This window comes from Dermacentor albipictus, chromosome 9 (genome assembly GCF_038994185.2).
Source record: "Dermacentor albipictus isolate Rhodes 1998 colony chromosome 9, USDA_Dalb.pri_finalv2, whole genome shotgun sequence".
NCBI classification, from domain to species: domain Eukaryota; kingdom Metazoa; phylum Arthropoda; class Arachnida; order Ixodida; family Ixodidae; genus Dermacentor; species Dermacentor albipictus.
This window is the reverse complement of record NC_091829.1, coordinates 34,494,628-34,513,701: the sequence shown is the minus strand read 5'-3', so window position 1 is coordinate 34,513,701 and position 19,074 is coordinate 34,494,628. Positions and strand designations below refer to the sequence as shown.

The 19,074-nt window shown below is 47.2% G+C and overlaps 2 protein-coding genes across 5 annotated transcripts in view; one reads left to right on the top strand and one right to left on the bottom strand.

Annotated features, from left to right (window-relative positions):
* LOC135906526 (lysosomal proton-coupled steroid conjugate and bile acid symporter SLC46A3-like) overlaps positions 1 to 19,074 on the bottom strand; it is a 43,033-nt gene that overhangs the window by 23,288 nt on the left and 671 nt on the right. The window contains exon 1 of one of the 4 annotated variants that reach the window (XM_065437963.1): positions 18,972 to 19,022. The exons of 1 other annotated variant lie outside the window; for it this stretch is intronic. In XM_065437963.1, the coding sequence (XP_065294035.1) occupies positions 18,972 to 19,007 (36 nt within the window). In that variant the 5' untranslated portion in view covers positions 19,008 to 19,022. Of the gene's footprint in view, positions 1 to 2,040; positions 2,313 to 17,480; positions 17,981 to 18,971; positions 19,023 to 19,074 lie in introns of those variants that run through there. 2 more of the 4 variants (XM_065437964.1, XM_065437962.2) reach the window with 2 other exon arrangements.
* The window catches only part of Cln3 (CLN3 lysosomal/endosomal transmembrane protein, battenin), an 84,947-nt gene continuing 84,445 nt past the window's right edge, over positions 18,573 to 19,074 (top strand). The window contains exon 1 of the mRNA XM_065437970.2: positions 18,573 to 18,688. The gene's annotated coding sequence lies outside the window, so the exon portion shown is untranslated. The remainder of the gene's footprint in view (positions 18,689 to 19,074) is intronic.

Below are 19,074 nucleotides of genomic sequence, written 5' to 3'. Positions count from 1 at the left end.
TTTCTTGCGTTCCGTCTGCATTTCGAAATGGCACTATATACTGGACTGGCGAGGAATTTTGTTAGACAGTTTGCGATGCACTTGAAGCGCACTTGGGCTTACTGCACAATACTGAACCTATATAGTGACGCAATTATCGAAAAACAGCTCCGCCGTCCAGGCCTAGTTAATTTGAGTTAATTACTCGTACTGTGGAGATGTTTGCGACGCTTTCTATCAGCCCAAGCATTATTATAACTTATTTCGGTAGCTTTTGCGCACTCTTGCCGCACCTGGCTTTGTGACGAAAAGCACCTCGGCCGTGTGACGCAGTTTCGCCTGTACTGAATCATACCGGGACGAGTTTTGGCGGTTTCTCTGACCCCAGACATTATTGTAACTAATTTCGCTACTTTTTTGGGGTACTTTTCAAGCACAGTGGCCGCGCTCGGCGTAGTGGCGCAGTTAGCGAAAAGCTGCTCGGCTGTGTGCCGCAGTTTCGCGTCTGCTGAATCTTACTGGGAGAAGTTCGTGACGCATTCTCTGACCCCAAAAATTATTGTAATTCCCAACTTTTTGGGATACGTTTGAGGCATACTCGCCGCGCCTGGGATTGTGAAGCTGTTAGCAAAAAAGCAAGCCGGCCATGGGGAGTTAGTTTTGCGTGTACTGAATTTCTGTGGGGACAAGTTCGCGACGCTTTTTATGGGCCCTGCAACAACATATACCTTATTTCGGTACTCACGCTTGTCGAAAACGTGACGAGCGATTGCCGAGAGAGATAACACGGGAGTGTGTTGCTTGCGCCGGCAGGACGTGTAAAAGATAACGCTGAGGTGCTCAAGAACTTGACATTTGTCTTCTGAGCGACTGAAAACAGCCGACTCGCGAATCTGTCTTGAGTGGGACTAGAAGGCACTCCGCGAGCGTGTCACCGTCACTTGACTCCTACACGAAAGTTGAAGTACACTCGACCCCAAGTACTAGAATTTCCTAATATAGTCATTTCAAGAAGTCATCTGGCGCTCCCGTGGGATGCTTACAAAAGTTTCGTCCATACAGACAGAACGTTTGTAGAAGACTTTGCATGATGCCTATAGATAGTCTACAGACGTACGATGTTACTTTTTTGATCGCCTAGTGTATATCGACTTCCTGCCAACAGTCCTTGCAGCAGGCGAAAGAACAGGTTTACAAGAAGTTTACATAATTATAGATTCTACGAATTCATATTCATGTTGATATACTCCAATTCATATTCATGAAAGAATTTCGATGCCCCTACTAACAGCAGTTATATTGAGTCTATTGGCTGCGCCTATCTGTCCTGCCTGCCTGCCTGTCCACCTCAATCCAAATTAGATTTATCACCACTTCAGTTAGTGCAGGATAGCCCACGTTTAGGTAAAATACCTAATTAATATTCAACCTGGTAAACCTTCAAGATCAATTACATAGTATGGAAACGATGCACGGCGCAGATGCTTACTAATGAAAGCCAAGTCAGCCAAGTCTGCAGGCTTCCACTTGAAGTTAAACTGTTACGAATCCTTGAACACTAAAGTACTTCCCGCAAATGTCAACGAGCCTGTATATCTTGAATGTCTCTCTAATAAATGATTCTCTCCTCATTTCTATCTCTCAAAAGTTTATGAATAGAAGCTACACTGCCTGTCAGTCTCTGTCTGTCTCGGTCTGCGAGCGTGCGTATGTGCTCAGGGACACAAAGTTCAGAGCGCCACTTTGAACAGCGACTGCTGCGCTGAAATGAATTGAATTGAATTGAATTGAATTGGCCAGGGTTGTACGACAGCGACAACGCTGCGACGGCGGACACGATGGCGTTGCAGACACACGCTTTCTCTCGTGGCCCCCGACACGAGGAAACACGATTACTAATAAACGCGACGCTGATACCTGTCGCGGATGCTACGAAGTGCGCTTGAAGTACACTTCACGAGCTGTCTCAGTGAAGTACAACGCAACATTCATGAAATACGAGCATAACGCGCACCGCGAGCTCACCCGAACTCGGCAAGTTGAATCGAGAGAAGAACTCACCGCGTCCTTGTTCAGTGCCGGCGCGTCCCACTCTGAGTCTCCTCTCTGCATCGCCCGTCGGCGGCTTTACTTCAAAACGTTCAAAGGCCACTTCCTGTGACGCCGCGGAAATTGGCAGTCTCAGATAGGCCCGGGCCCGCCGCGCCGAAATCGGAATTTCTTTCCCCCCGCCCGTTTTACGATCGCCCGAAAGCTTCGCTGTATTCTCCCTGCTCTTCGGGCCGCCTTCGGGGGGCAATGAAAACGACAGACGCAAGTAGCAAACAACGTGTGCCGGAGAAAATAATCGGTACACAGGCAGCCAAAAGCCTCGGAAATGAGGGGAAGGGGGAGGGGGGGGGGGGAAACGTCGAACTACACATGGAGCTGATAAATGCTGGCGAAGATATTGACAGCGGTCCGCGCGTCCTCGCTGATTGCAGCGTCCGCGGCCGTTAGCGTGAAAGCGCGACAGCGCCGATACGTAGGTGGGCGCTGCAACGGAGAAGCGCGCGGCTGTTGTCGGCAAAGCTGAATCGCGTGGCCCTCGCTGCAGCTTTCGCCACTACATATCCTACCTCCCTGTCTCTCTCTCTCTCTCTCTCTATCTATCTATCTATCTATCTATCTATCTATCTCTCTCTCTCTCTCTCTCTCTCCACCCTATACGCGTTTGCTTGGACGCAGCTGACCGTGACCTCAGAGACGCTTCAGTTAACGAACGCTCGTCGACGATCTCTGAGGCAAGTGTTCGCCGCCAAAGGTACTGCACGCCTGAAGGCCAGCAGGGAGTGACACACGTGGGACAAAGCGGTAGATTGGATGCCTTTACTCCGTCAAGTATTTGCATTTGGAGGAAATAGGTTATGGGTGATTTGCTGGGGTCATTTCAAGAGCGTCAGCTAATTACAATCGTCGCTCAAAATGACTTATGTGCTCGAAAGCATTGTCCAGCCGTTATACCGGTTGTCCCACGTAACTTGAGCGAAAAATTAAAAACATGCCAATATCGCGTAGCTGGACACAACCACGGTACTGTTGTTTGCAATCGCTTGGAGATACTCGGATTATTCTTTCGCATTCCGCCTAATTACGTAATTAGTCTTAATTAAATAACCAACTTCTCAACTGTTATGATCAGATGAAAGGTGTAAAGGGGAAAATTGTAGAGCAACATGAAAATCTCCCGATCCAGCTTTCTGTTGCTCAATACGTGGCACATCAAAGTGTTTTATTTCTTTTTTCCAAGTATGAAAGGGTCCCACGGTTTTAAGCACTTTGCGTGTACTCGCGGGCTTCTGTCATGATTGCTTGAAAAAAAAACATGTAGCACGTATTGAGCAATACACATCTACACCCCCCCCCTCCGCACGCACACACATACACACACAATCGTGATTCACAGTTGCGCTATCGTGACGTCACACTCACTCGCATCGGTGGCACAATGGAAACGACGAAGTCCCTGCGATGAGGCACTCGAGGCAAACTAAAGGTCTTTATGGTTCTATTTGCCAAGAGAAAGAGAGACAGATAGTCTAACAATAACATTAGATATAGCACACTAAAACCATTTATCTCGTGAGAGCACGCCCAGGTGCATAGTGTAGAGAGGTGAGCTGTTTTTTCACACACGTGTATATATTGTTACGGTGAAGTGAAGGAAGACGTTGAGATAGACTAGAGAAAGACGAAGTCTGGCGGTTGCCTGAACGCCATATCCATCATTTGTAAATATAAGTTATTTTACACTCGTGGGCCTGCTTTCTTCCCGCAACATTTTGGTGGAAGGTGCGGGGTACCACCACGGAACTTCGCAGCGGACGTCATCTACCTGCTGCCACAATGGCAAATCAACCGACACAAGCGACAACGCCTCGGCAGCCCGTGCCCACGGTCATCCTCACTCACCCACGGGACCCGGGAACATTTTGTGGCACGGACAACGTCGACGTCGAGGACTGGCTTACGATGTACGAGCGAGTGTGCGACAACAACAGGTGGGATCCTACAATGATGCTTGCAAACGTAATATTTTATCTGAAGGGAACTGCGAAGCAATGGTATGACACACATGAAGCTGACCTAACGAGCTGGGATGTTTGCAAAGAAAAAATGCGAGACCTGTTCGGCAGACCTGTCGGTCGTCAGCTGGCAGCTAAAAAAGAACTTGCGTGCCGCGCTCAGACGTCCACAGAATCCTATGTCGTGTACATACAGGATGTGCTGGCCCTCTGTCGCAAGGCTGATGACAACATGACCGAGGCAGACAAGATTGGCCATATATTGAAAGGTATTGCAGACGATGCCTTCAATCTCTTGATGTGTAAGGATTGTGCCACTGTGGATGCAATTATTAAGGAGTGCCGGCGCTTCGAACAAGCGAAGGGCCGCCGCGTCACTCAAACTTTCGACCGGTTGCCCAATACCGCCGCGACATCTTCTTGCGAAGACCCGCCGCGGTTCGTTCAGCCCGCAGGACCGGAAGAAATAACGCGCATCGTTCGCCGTGAGCTTGAGGCCATGGCCCCGGCTCCCGTTCGTTCAGACTGTCGGGAAAGCGTACCCGCTATCTCCCTTATACAAGCGGTCGTTCGGGAGGAAATAGCAAGTTTGGGCATTCCATCTCTCTGCTCAGTCCGCCATACCAACACCTACCAAATTTCTCCGACCGCTCGCTCCCGGACGCAAAGCTTTCCACCACTCCGCCGCAACCCAGCTGAATGGCGCACAGCGGATGATAAACCCATCTGTTTTAATTGTTCCGGTATTGGACACATCGCCCGTCATTGCCGCAACCACTGGTCGTCGCCTCCTCGGTGGTCGTCTCCGAGTCACTACAGCCAAGTACCCGACAATCGCACTTTCTCGCCCTATACGCCGACTAGGAACATCAACGCCGACAGTGCTCCACCAAGATCCAGCCGATCCCCGTCTCCGCAAGGTCGTAGGTCCCGTTCGCCTCTCGTTCACCGCTCTTCGTCCCCTTCTGCAACCGGTCGCTTCGCTTCGGGAAACTAGGCGGTGCAGCTCCCGGAGGTGAAGCTGCAACTCCGACCCGGCCCACAAATCCTCTATTGACCCTGCCTACATGTGGAAACCTGCTGGACATTGAAGTCGATGGCGTTCCTGTTAGATCTCTCGTTGATACAGGAGCGCAGCTTTCAGTTATGAGCGCTGCTCTCCGCCGCCGGCTCAAAAAGGTTCTGACCCCCGCCGTACCGTGCACCGTGCGAGTCGCCGATGGGAGTACGTCACCTGTCCTTGGAATGTGCACAGCACGTGTGACCATTGGGGGCCATTATACCGTTGTTCTATTTATCGTCCTTGAACACTGCCCACACGACCTAATTCTCGGCCTCGACTTCCTTTCGAAACACTCTGCCCAAATTGACTGCTCCGCAGGTGTTGTACAGTTGGACCTGCCGCTTCCTGCCGACGCAACCACTTGTGCTCCACACCGCTTATGTGCTGCTGAATTTGCAAGGCTGTCTCCACAGGCTGCTACAAATGTCCTGCTGACGCCCTGTCCTCCCGTACCTGATGGCGAGTACGTCCTGTCGCCGCTTACTGACGTGGTTTTGTCGCGTAATATTGCCCTACCGAGCACCTTAATTCGGATCCGCGAAAACTGCGCTCGCGTGCCCATCCTCAATTTTGGGTTCTCGTCGCATGTTTTGCCACACGGTATCGCCATAGCGCATATCACTCCTTTGGAAGAATTTCAGATTTCTTTTTTGACCTCTGAATCCTTCCTCAGTACGAACGGACCTTTGTCATCCACTCCTTCGTACTCGACGCCTGCGGACGATGTTTCTAAGATGATCGCCCCCGACCTTCCTTCCGAGCAAACAACAGCTCTTCGTCATCTCCTGTCATCTTATCGGGACATCTTTGATTTGGACGACCGTCCACTTGGCCAGACATCTGTTGTCACGCATCGCATCAACACCGGTGACGCCAGCCCCATTCATAGGCGGCCATATCGTGTCTCGGCAACAGAAAGGGCCATCATACAGAAAGAAGTAGACATGATGATGGACAAGGACATCATTGAACCCTCCAGTAGCCCGTGGGCATCACCGGTTGTCTTAGTAAAGAAAAAAGATAACTCGTCGCGCTTCTGCGTTGACTACCGTCACCTCAACCGGATAACAAAGAAGGATGTTTATCCCTTGCCTCGCATTGATGACGCTCTTGACTGCCTTCACGGATCCCAATACTTTTCATCAATTGACCTCCGCTCCGGCTATTGGCAGATTAGCGTCGATGAGATGGACCGCGAGAAAACCGCCTTTGTCACACCGGACGGTCTGTACCAATTTAAAGTCATGCCCTTTGGATTATGCAATGCGCCAGCTACATTCGAGCGCATGATGGACTCTCTCTTGCGCGGCTTGAAGTGGTCTACATGCCTGTGTTACCTCGACGATGTGATTGTGTTTTCGCCGAACTTTGAGAGCCACCTGCGGCGCCTCACAACCATACTCTCCGTGTTTCGCAGGGCTGGCCTTCAGCTAAACTCCTCCAAGTGCCATTTCGGTCGCCGTGAAATTAACATGCTTGGTCATCTCGTCAACGCCGCCGGAATCCAACCTGATCCACAGAAAGTTCACGCCGTGCGAAATTTTCCTGTACCTTGTTCAACGAACGATGTCCGTAGTTTTCTGGGCTTATGCTCTTATTTTCGGCGATTTGTGAAAAATTTTGCGGACATCGCTCACCCTCTCACTGACCTTCTTAAGAAAGACGCCTCTTTCTCTTGGGGACCGCTACAGGAGAAAGCCTTCTCTACCCTGATTGAGCGGCTTACCACTTCCCCGATTCTCTCCCACTTTGACCCTTCTGCGCCCACTGAAGTACGAACTGACGCGAGTGGTCATGGCATCGGCGCTGTCCTCGCTCAGCGTCAACAGGGCCAAGACCGTGTCATCGCTTACGCTAGCCGCCGCCTTTCCACGCCCGAGCGAAATTACTCCATTACTGAGAGAGAATGTCTCGCGCTCGTATGGGCGGTCGCGAAATTTCGCCCGTACCTTTTCGGTCGGAGCTTCTGCGTTGTCACCGACCATCACGCCCTCTGCTGGCTCTCCTCTTTGAAGGACCCAACTGGACGACTTGCACGTTGGGCATTGCGCCTACAAGAATATACATTTTCTATTATATATAAGTCAGGACGCCTGCATAAAGACGCTGACTGCCTGTCCCGCAATCCCGTGGATCAACCGGACGATACCGATGCAGACTCGGACATCAGTATTCTGTCCCTCTCCGGCTTCCTCCACATTGGCGACGAGCAGCGCAAGGATCCTGTTCTTCGAACACTTATGGACCGCCTAAGCTCCTCGCCCAATGACCCGTCCCTTCGGATGTTCACCTTGCGCGATGGAACTTTATACCGTCGTAGCGTTCGTCCTGACGGCCCGGAGCTCCTCCTAGTCGTCCCCAAGCACCTTCGACTCACCGTGCTCCAGCAACTTCATGACGCTCCTACTGCTGGACATCTGGGCGTCACTCGTACTTACGACCACCTGCGGCGCCGCTTCTTCTGGCCTGGCATTTATCGCTCTGTGCGCCGTTATGTCGCTTCTTGCGACCTGTGTCAGCGCCGGAAGACGCCTGCTATGCCTCCCGCTGGTTTGCTTCAACCCATTGATATACCTACAGAGCCCTTCTTCCGTGTGGGCCTCGACCTCCTTGGTCCGTTTCCAATTTCCATCAAAGGAAACAAATGGATTGCTGTAGCAACCGATTATGCCACTAGATATGCCATCGCACGAGCCCTGCCAACCAGCTGCGCTACAGATGTCGCCGACTTCTTACTAAAAGACGTCATCCTGCACCACGGCGCCCCTCGCCAGTTGCTGACGGATCGCGGCCGCTACTTTCTATCGAAGGTCGTTGATGATCTGCTCCGCTCCTGTTCTACAGAACATCGGATTGCTACCGCGTACCACCCTCAAACGAACGGCCTCACCGAGCGACTCAACCGCACACTCACTGAAATGCTCGCCATGTACGTCTCCAACGATCACCGCGACTGGGACGTCGCTTTACCATACGTCACTTTCGCATACAACTCGTCCCGTCACGACACTGCCGGATTTTCACCATTTTTCCTTTTGTACGGCCGCGACCCCACCTTGCCTTTTGACACGTTGCTACCTTCCGCAGTACAGTCACCCAGCACTGCTTACGCTCGCGAGGCTATTGACTTAGCCGCCCAGGCCCGAGATGTCGCCCGTCATCGCCTCACAGTCTCGCAAGCTTCTCAAAAGCGACGTTACGACCTTCGGCACCGAGACCACCATTTTTCACCTGGTTCCCTTGTCCTTCTCTGGACGCCTTCACGTCGTGTCGGCTTGTCGGAAAAATTACTGTCCCGTTTTTCTGGTCCGTACCAGATCTTACGCCAACTGTCCGACGTGACCTACGAGATCGCCCCACTCGGTCAGCCTTCCGTGCCTCCCAACTTAACCAGTGATGTTGTTCACGTCACCAGGCTCAAGCCCTATGTCCCCCCAATAAGTGAGGCTGTTTAACTTGCACCGGGACGGAGCTCCCCCACCGGGAGGGTGATGTTACGGTGAAGTGAAGGAAGACGTTGAGATAGACTAGAGAAAGACGAAGTCTGGCGGTTGCCTGAACGCCATATCCATCATTTGTAAATATAAGTTATTTTACACTCGTGGGCCTGCTTTCTTCCCGCAACAATATATATATATATATATATATATATATATATATATATATACAAGCGCTGTAACATCTGCTTTTTGAATATATACGCTATAAACGAACGTTAAAAGAAAAAGTAATTCAGCGTTGCTTTTAACAAGACGAGACTCCCAGGCAACGTCAAAAGGCGCACAGCAAGGACTACTCTCCTTTTTTTTTTCTTCTTTTGCTCACTACATCAATTACCCACAGGCAATTGGTGGGGGTAGATGTCAGATGACATTGTATAACGAAAATGTGACATATAAGCAAACAACCAAACATTAAACCGTCCAAAAAATATACAAATTCAGAATTGGAACATTACTGTGCTCGCACAATCCTTAAAAGCCCAAATTATATAGTATACTCCAGTTATGACTGAGTTTCTGGCAGATACGTAGGTCGTTCATTAGCACTGTGTCGAACTTGTCACTGGAAGTAGATACCGAGACTTCAGGCAGCATGATTCCAATTACAAACGGTGAACGAATTTCTTTTTTTAATTGACAGTCACTTTAGCATACGCCAAGGAGGGTGAAGGCGAAAGCCTGCACGTTCAAGACACCCTCATTAAATTACTTCACATTCTCATTCAAATGCGTCGTTACTTCTTCTTACTTGTTTGCTCCCACCAAAGGTCTTGGGTTCGGGTGCCTTCATTTACGCTACATTAATTAACTGCGCCTTAATTAATTAACTTCCCCTTAACACCAAGGGTCGTGAGTTCGACTGCCACATGAGCTCGAGGGTTCGAGAGCCTGAATTAACTCTATCTTAATTAACTCTGCGGAAGAAATCCTCGACGAATGCGCAAGCAGTGGCACGAGCGCGCCTCCGCGCGAGGTGAGCTCACGTGACTTTCTGCACCGCACGACGCGTTTTCAAGGCCACCGTCTGATGAGGCCTTTAAGTCCTTCGCCTGATGAGGCCTTTAAGGCATTCGCCTGATGATGCCTTTAAGTCCTTCGCCTGATGAGGCCTTTAAGGCATTCGCCTGATGAGGCCTTTAAGGCCTTCGCCTTAATTCTCAGGGCAGCGAAACTATTTTTTATGCGAAGCATACTAGCCGCACAACCACGCTCTTCCTTGCTGCGCCGCGCGCGGCCGCGTAGCTACATAGCCGGGTCTCAGCTCGTGCGCTCGCCTGCATGAGTTGTTTCTTCGTCTAGCCGAACCAAATATAGCCAATCAACAGCAGTTCACCAGGCTAAACAGTGGTTCGACAACTGAAATATTTTTTTCTGGTATTGGTATTTCGTAGAGAGACATACGTGTCAGTTGCTTTAGGTAAGCGCGCCGGTTGATGTTCATACATTCGCGCGCCGTTTGATTAAGAAGCATCGATCGTGTTCTCATATTTTTTTCACTTTTACGTCACACTTTTTTTGTCAAACCTTCCAGGGCGGTGACGCGGTATTGCGACCAAGAGGTGCGCTATTAGATACGATGTAGTGAGTGGCTCACCATTAATATCTACAAACCGGGCGACGACGATTTAATGCGTTTCCGTATCCGAGCACACGACCGTATATTCTGACCCCCATAGGAATGCCGCCGCAGTGCGCCCGGTAGTCGAACCTTCGACATCGTGGTCGCAGGGAGAACGCCACGGACACTGCAGTAGGTGTAAAGAAGGGCCCCGGAATGATTATGGCCAGCCGCGGTTCTTTAACGACATACTACCTAAAGGTAAACTACACCAGTTGAGACTAACAAAGGGTTCTTTGAAAAAAAAATCGACGCTAGCTAATTTTGCGGTAAAAGGTGCATCATTAGAAGGGAAAATAAAGGACATCATTTCATCATGTGCGTGTGTCCACACACACACACACACACACACACACATATACATATATATATATATATATATATATATATATATATATATATATATATATATATATATATATATATATATATATATTTCCGCGTCAGAGCTCCAGCTCCGGCACATCAATGTGGTGTCACGAATTCGCATTATTGCTTGTTTAATTACTAGCTCGGTTCATTTTAGAATGTATGCCTGTGTGGGGGAAAAAGAAAGAAGTGCCGAGGACATCGCTTTATTGTCGCATCTTGCCTATTTTCAAGGAATTTTGACCGCGTTCTCAGAAAGATCCTGAGTGTCAAAATTACTGCTGGAAGCGGGAGCTCAAAGCCAGAGCACATTTATGTTCCATAACCGCGTCTTCTAGCCCTTACTTGGGACACGGCGAATCGTCAGCTATACATAATCTTCATTTGGCAGGAAACGATTTTAAAGGGACGCTAAAGTGAAACATGATTTCTTCTGCATCAGTAAATTACCGTGCTACAACACCAAAAATACCACTCTTACAACGATAAGACGTTTAGTAATCCAGAAAAAGCCCAAGAACGAAATACGGGTGGCGACGCCTACTTGAGTTCCCGCACCTGGGGGCTGTGACCTCTTGGATTTTGATGGCATCTTCTAGGGCCTGCTAACTATATATAGCGGTACAGATTGACTACACTGTGCTCTAAAGGAACCAAGTATTAATCATGGCAAGTTTCAAGAGCCTTTATTCAGCCAACGCGGCCCAAATGCGAAAACATACTTTGGAATCCCTGACGTCACGCTGACGTACTGGCGCAGGGGTTTCAGCGCGAAATTCAAATACTGATACTTGGACCTTCATGTTCTCATCTAATAATCAAACTATTTTTTTTAATGACTGCCTGCAGGGTTCTCAAACAATGCTCCATTAGTCTAAACTGATTTATTGTTTCCCTTTAGTGTCCCTTTAAGGAGGGGTTGTGTTAGAGCTGGATTTTCAAGCACCCCTCCTCAAAATCCAGGTCTAACATTTCAGCACCGTATGCATCAGTTCGAACTGTATTTCAAGCCACAAATTCGCGCAGTAAAGCCGAACATACAACAATATTTTGCGATGTGGGTCTAAATTTTTTGTTCCTCCTTAAAATAAAAATTACCTTTTTTATGACTTTCTGTGGAATTAGTTTATGTCCTTCTCTATGATGGTCGCTATTTGCTAGATATTTACAAAGACCGTTACAATGTTTTACTGACGCGTAAAAAAGCCAGAATGCCCTGGTGTTTTTTTTTTTTACATTTAGCGTGGTTTTCCGGGCCAATTTCCAAAAATTGAAACACAAGTAAGTTTTTGGTAGATAATATGCTTTGTGGACATTCGTATGATAGAAAATATGCTTTGCGGACATTCGTGCGAACTTATTGTTCGGCTTTTGGATCCAATCACTTCTTAAATAAAATTAAATTCTCGGATTTTACGCACTAAAACCACGATTCGATTATGAGGCAAGCCGTAGTGGAGGGCCTACGGATTAATTTTGACCACCAGGAGATCTTTAAGGTGCACCCAGCTCACGGTACACGGGCGTTTTTGCATTTCGCCTGCATTTAAATGCGGCTATACCGCGGCCGGGATTCGATCCCGCGACCTCGTGCTTAGCAGCGCAAAGCCATCGCCTGCTTTCTTTTTTTTTTTTACGTGCCAAAGCCACTTTATGATTACGAGGCACGCCGTAGTGGAGGACTCTGGAAGTTTCGACCACCTGGGGTTCTTTAACGTGCACCTAAATCCAAGTGCGCGGGAGTTTTCGCATTTCGCTCCCATCGAAACGCGGCCGCCGTGGCCTGAATTCGCTCCCGCGACCTCGTGCTCAGCAACGCAACGACATCGCCGGCTAAGCCACCACGGCGGCCGACGGATAATCATTTTTTTTTTGAAAAACGCTATATGATAGTTATACTTAGGACGAAAGTACAGAAAGACAAAGAATAAAATAGTGCTTAAGTTGTTTTTGATTAGAAGAGCCGTGCTTATTGACTGTAATAATGTAAATCAAGTGACAATAAAGGGAAGGCTCGACGTTTGGTAATTTTTTTTTTTCTTCCACGTGTATGGCGCCGTTTGAGAAAATTAATAGAGAGTTTTAGAACAAGGGCCCCAATATTTTGGGGCCCCAAAGAGCTTTGCGGGTGTTAGCGTTGGGGCACGCAGAAGTGAAGGGTTTTAGAATAGGGATTTGCGTTTGCGGATAGCGTCTTGCGCTGACAGCGCCACTACGGCGTCTAAGAAAAACGATTAAAAATAATTAAATAAAATATACCATTTTATGATATGAATAGTAATTTTGACATGCGTGTATTAGCGTTTGATTACAATTTAGAGGTTATTCTTCAAGAAGCAAACAATTAGTTGTGCTTCGTTTTGAGCAACAAAACCAACTTTACGTGCCTTCATCAGCCAAGCTTAGCCGTGTTAGGCCTACGAGCCATAAAATCCACACTCGAATTCGGAATCAGCGGCGTCTAATGAATCAATCTTCATAACACACGCTAGTTGAGAGAAAGCGATAACTGTAGTCATTTCTCCTAGCTGGCGAACTTCACGCGTTACCGCGAATCGAACCCAGTTTGGTGCTAGGTTAGAGCCGTCGCTTCGATGGGTGCCGCCATGTTTGTTCACGCAAAGCTTTTGGGAACGCTATTTGAGCTCCCGCTGAATCGGTGAAATAGCGTTCCCAACGCAAAAGCCAAAAGCAGTTTGCGTCTCGCGCATGCGCAGTGGCTTCGACGCTATTTCTTTGGCGCCCCAAAACGTTTGGGGCCCCTATTCTAAAACTCTCTAATATGACCCTCAAACATATAATTTTTTGTCACCGCTAATATTTTGGCAAAAGGTTCTTTTTTCCTGTAATACTAATTTTCTTTTTTTAAACTAAAATCTGGATGTTTGGGACAGTCGGTGTGCAAGCACCCTGCTTTAGAAGAGTAACGGTATCTTATACTGTATACAGGTGGTCAAGCCCAGCGCAACGTACGGGCAACGGGGCCTTCGACTGTTTGCGACCACCCTACTTTCAGACGTCGACCGAGCTGGCGTATATAGACAGTATATACTCGGCGCACTGCAGAACGAGTGGGCTCCCGGCCGTTGGAAGCCTACGTGCCGGGTCCGAAGGCCGCACATCGCCGACCGAATGGCTGTCCTGCTACGACCACGAGTCGGCGGCTCTCAACTTGCAAAACCCAAACAACTCGCAACGCGCCGTTCTCGTGCGTGCTCCTGCTTGGATTCTCGTCTTCGGCAAAGTGTCACTTTACAGGCTTCCTTTGGTAGAATACACAGTAACTTTACACATACACATATACACAGACACAGTAGTACACAGTAACTACAGCCGTACATCAAGCGTAACTGCCATGAAAAACTCTTTGCTGCTTGCTCCTCTCTCAGCCCGGCGTAAGTGCTTTCGCCTTGCATTATTTCATAACCTATATTTCCACAATTCGTACCTACGCGATAATCTAATGTCACCTCCTACCTACATTTCCTCTCGCATCGACCATAGCCACAAGGTTGGAATCATTCAGTGCCGCACCAGAACCTGTAACGAATCATTCATTCCTAGGACCTCTCTGGAATGGAACCACCTTCCCGGCGCAGTTGTCGCAATCAAGGACAACTCAAAGTTTCGTTCGGCCTTATCAGACATCATTACTCCCGGATGCAATTAACTAATCACATTTGTTGTTTATTGCTGCTTTGTTTATTACTTGTGTATGTTTTTTTTTACCCACTCCCCTCTGTAATACTTCGGTCTTGAGGGTACAATAAAATAAAATAAATAAACTGTGTAGCCTTCGGGGGCAGATCGCGCCGCACGCCATGGGAACGGCGTTCGCCACCCGAATATTTTATTTATTTATTTATTTTATTTACAATACTGCTACTCTCATTTGAGAGCGTGGCAGTTGGGCGATACAGTAGACATGTATATGAATACGCATTAAGGCAGAACAGTAATTGAAAAAAAAGGAAGAAAAAAGAAAAACAATTGCCCGAGGATGGTAATATAAGAAAGAAAGCTGAGTTCGGAAACAAAAATGCAAGTTTTCACATGACAGTTAATTAACATGATACTGGCAGTTAAGAACACGTAACTAGTTATACATAAAAAAGGAGCGAACTGAAAGATAACACTTGACGCGTGAAGGAATTTTAAAGTTGTGTGAAGGGATGCGCTTAAAACACACACTTTGAGAGCGAGATGACACGAAATGGGAAAAAAACAAGAACAATCTAGGCAAGCAATCAGCAGGAAATGGCAGTTACAACAATTGTCTTAGGACTAGCTGTAGTACAAGTATCTGCTATAGGAACATGTGGACACTTGTGCGGGCGTCTCATCGTCTCCGCGGAGGACGTCGTTTACGTTGTAACAATCTGCAACGTAAAACGACGTTTCAACGACGCAAAAGCTGCGTGTGTGTGCGTGCGCGTGTGTGGATGTGTGCGTACGTGTGTGCATGTATAAGAGAGTGAGAAAAGGCAATTCGAAAACATTATGTGTACTTCCTAACGCGTGAATTGTCACTGTCAATTTTAATATCGTCAAGGCTACTTTCAGGTCCAACGAAAATTGATCGCAAATATGCGAGCCAATGTGGTTATAGCGAGATCCAGTTAGTAACTATATAATGTAAAAATGTACACCTTATACACCTGTACACACACACACACACACACAAACACACACACACACACACACACATACATACACACACACACACACACACACACACACACGCACACACGCACACAACGTTGAGTAGCAGGTTTGGCTCCCACCGGTGGTTTGTTGTATTCTCACCCACTTTCATATCCCTTTAGGTTATCAGTTCTACGCTTTAATAAAAATGCAAATAATTTCCCCCAATGATTTTTTGCTGTCTTGATATGTTCGTGGCGAAAAAAAATTTTGGTCCCTCAGTTCGTCTTCTTAAATTAAATTATGGAGTTTTACGTGCCAAAACCATGATCTGATTTTGAGGCACGCCTTACTGAGGTACTCCAGAATAATTAGGACCACATGGGATGCTCTAACCTGTACCTAAATTTAAGTACACGGGTGTTTTCGCCCCCATCGAGATGCGGCCAACGTGGCCGGGATTCGATCCCGCGACCTCGTGTTAAGCAGCCGAACACCATCGCTACTAAGCAACCACAGCGGGTGGAGTTGGCCTTCTTCTCGTATAGTTTATAATAAATATATCCCTATTTTCACATGCCCTCTTTATAGCATCAATAATGATCATAATGTGGACAGTGATTGTAGTAATGACGATGTTATTAGCAACAGGATTACTTGCTACATGAACAATATTATTACCAAAGCCTCACTAATTTCGCATGCTGACTGCAATCTTCATGTTTCTTTTTTGTTTGTTTTGTCGTTGCTGTTGTTTGGAACTTTACAAATTGCCAGAACACGATATCATCTAATTAAGCCACATATCCAACTCTTTCAAGTGTTTCCTCTGTTTGTGTAGCGCCGTGAGGCGGTCGTCCAGCGAACGATGCTGCGACGCACCGTGGCCTCCGAGACTCAAAGCGGCGTGCCAATCACCAAGGCGATGCCGTACCCACGTGCCATCCAAGGAGGATACATCCTCCTTGGTGCCATCACACCTCCCTGCGTCGTCTGCTACGCACCGTGGCCTCCAAGATCGGAGACTCAAAGCGGCGTGTCAATCACTGCCGTACCCGCGTGCCGTCACACCTCCCTGCGTCGTCTGCTACCCCGCTTTGCTAGCGCCACAAGAGCACGGCATTTCACATATCATATTTTGTTACTTTGTTTTGTAACAAACAAAAACGAAAAAAAAAGTTTTTCCAATGTGCAATTTATTGTGTAGTGACACAGCGGAAGCTTAAGTCGCCAGACAAACACGCAAGACAATGGCGAATAAATGCTTATTGCAAAGCCCTACATGACGTGATTATTAATCCTTGATCAGACTGAACACGGATTCATGGCATCTATTCATCTATTCTTAGCCCCCCTTGCTTTGGTCTCTGCCAAGACCTTACGCATACACGTACGTACGTAAATAGACATTAGGGAGTGTATGCCGTTCAGTGATGGGCAGATGATTATGCGGAAACGCAGAAGTTGGCAAAAAGCCCGGCGCGGCAACAGAGAACGAAAATGACTGCAACGTTGCAATCGCGCTTAGTGCGTCTGCGTGGTGACCACACCGCTACCGAATCTACACCTACGCAAAGGCTCGTCGTCGGCAGCTTGCGAGACCTGTGTTTGACCACTGCGGCGCTAAATATACGGTCCAAAAAATTGATAGTCGAGATCAGTGGCGAACACACATACGCTTCCGGTGCGACAACGAAAATATACGCGTTCTCTATGTCTTTTTTTTATACAGTTTGCATGGTAACGATGAAATTGATGTCTAAATATTATCGGCAAAAGTATAAATATTAATATATGTCGGCAAAAGTAAAAATTCTATGCTGACATTTCTGCGGAACATTTGCCGCATGTTCGCTACACACAGGTGCCAGAACACGTGGTGCGTACCTTACGGTAAATTTTGACAGATGCGATTATTTAAAACCTCACGCACATATATACGCAAGGAGGATCGAGAAACAAACTAAATTTGCTCCGAGGATAGAAAGATAATCGACAGGCTCCAACTTCGTGAGGTTCTTTAATCTTTATTCGTCTATTTTTTTTTTTCGCCTGGCCTCTGCACAATGGGAAAGCGCATCCCTTTGAACATCATTCAAAATATTCTTGCTGTTGACGAGGGTTCAAACGCATGCCATGCTAAGCGATCGCAGAAATTAGTCGCTTAATTCGAAGCAAGCAAGTGTTGTCTGATAATAACATACGGGAACAAAAAAGAAACTGCCGAGAGGCGAGCATACCTGCAGAGAAAGTTTTGCTTGAGCGCTGCGCCGACGGTCATCCAGGCGATATAAGTACCGAGTCAGCTGATCCCAGCTGCTCGTATGATCTTATCCTAAACAACGCCCCGATAAGTCACCGTGTCACAAAGAGTGCGAGCCAATCTACTGCGGAGCTTTCACAATAGCTCGAGTTTGGAGACGGCGACACTGTCAGCGAGGAGCAGGCGTTCCGCGGAATATCCTTGGAATTTATGAACAGGCGAGAGGAAGGCATTACGGTTCTCGATGGTGTTGAAGGCAGCTGGCGCTCTTGAGAAAACGACAGCTGCGTGTGGACGTGTGAGCCTATTTTCTTTGTTTCAGTGAGCTTGAAATTTGCAACACTCGTTCGTCAGTTGCAAAGGTACTCCGACTTCTTACATAAAGAGCGTCTTCTTGATTGGAATCGTTCACAGTAGTTTGGTAGTGTGTCAAGGTATCAACAATACGCACGCGTACGAAGCTGCCATGTTCACAGCTTTTCCATATGGCTTTTCAGTGTTGCTCGATGACTATTCGTGACCGCCGGTTCTCGGTAATTTTTTTTAAACAGCAGTTTATTATAATACCATTTACAATAACTAGTCAAAATTATTTTTTTACATTTAAATAGGTGATGTCAAAAGTTTGACATCTTTAAAGTGTTTCCAGCTTCAAAAATAATTTTTTGCCACATTGGCCGCGATCAATCAGCGATAGCATAGTTACAGTGGCATAGCTTTTAGGAAAGTTTTACTTTAGCGTCGCCATAAAATTTTTTACAATTTTATTCCCACAATTTTAGTCGCCTTCTAATTCTACTTCACTCATTCATGGAGGAAAATTCAAGACTTCACTACATGTTCAGCACCATACCTCTATTGTCGCTTTATAATTATGACATCAATGGTTGGTTATGTCCATGTATGGTTTAGTCGCTTACATAACGGGAAAAGTATGGCCTTTGAGATTAAATTTTAAGGGTAGACTTATAAAATGTTGCATAAAACATCTTTTTCTTTCTTTTGCTACATTTATTCTTTACGTTATAAATTTTGTAGAAGATTGTGTGAGATTTAAAAATAATAAAGTAATTTTTGTATACGCTGCAGTTGACTCGAAACCGCCGGCTAACGTTCACTCTCCAAAAAGCGCGCGCGTTTGGCCTTGTTTACGTTGCTGCTGGTATACATTGCTACAGTTCACAGGTATGTATTTCTCTCTTTTAATGCTTGAACATGATTTAACGCTAGAAACTTACGCTAGAAACTTTTGCCCACCGCAGTACTGGCGCTTACTTAAACTTATGGTTCTCACTTTCTCGTGACAGTGCAAATGCTTCCAGGCATCGTACCGTCGCTCGCGCGACACTAGACCTTTTTTCTTCACTAAGCAATAGTGAATTTCCTTTGGGGAGGCGAACGTGTTCGCAGAAATTGAAGTGAAACAAACCTACTTCGGTGACTACTAACGAAACATGAAGAAACTTACACGGCGTCGAAATCTCGACGTGCTGCGCGTAGGCATGTTGAAGTAGTTGTACTTGGTAAATGGAAGTCGGCGCACTCAGGCCGCGGTTCTCGCCCGGCGTTCT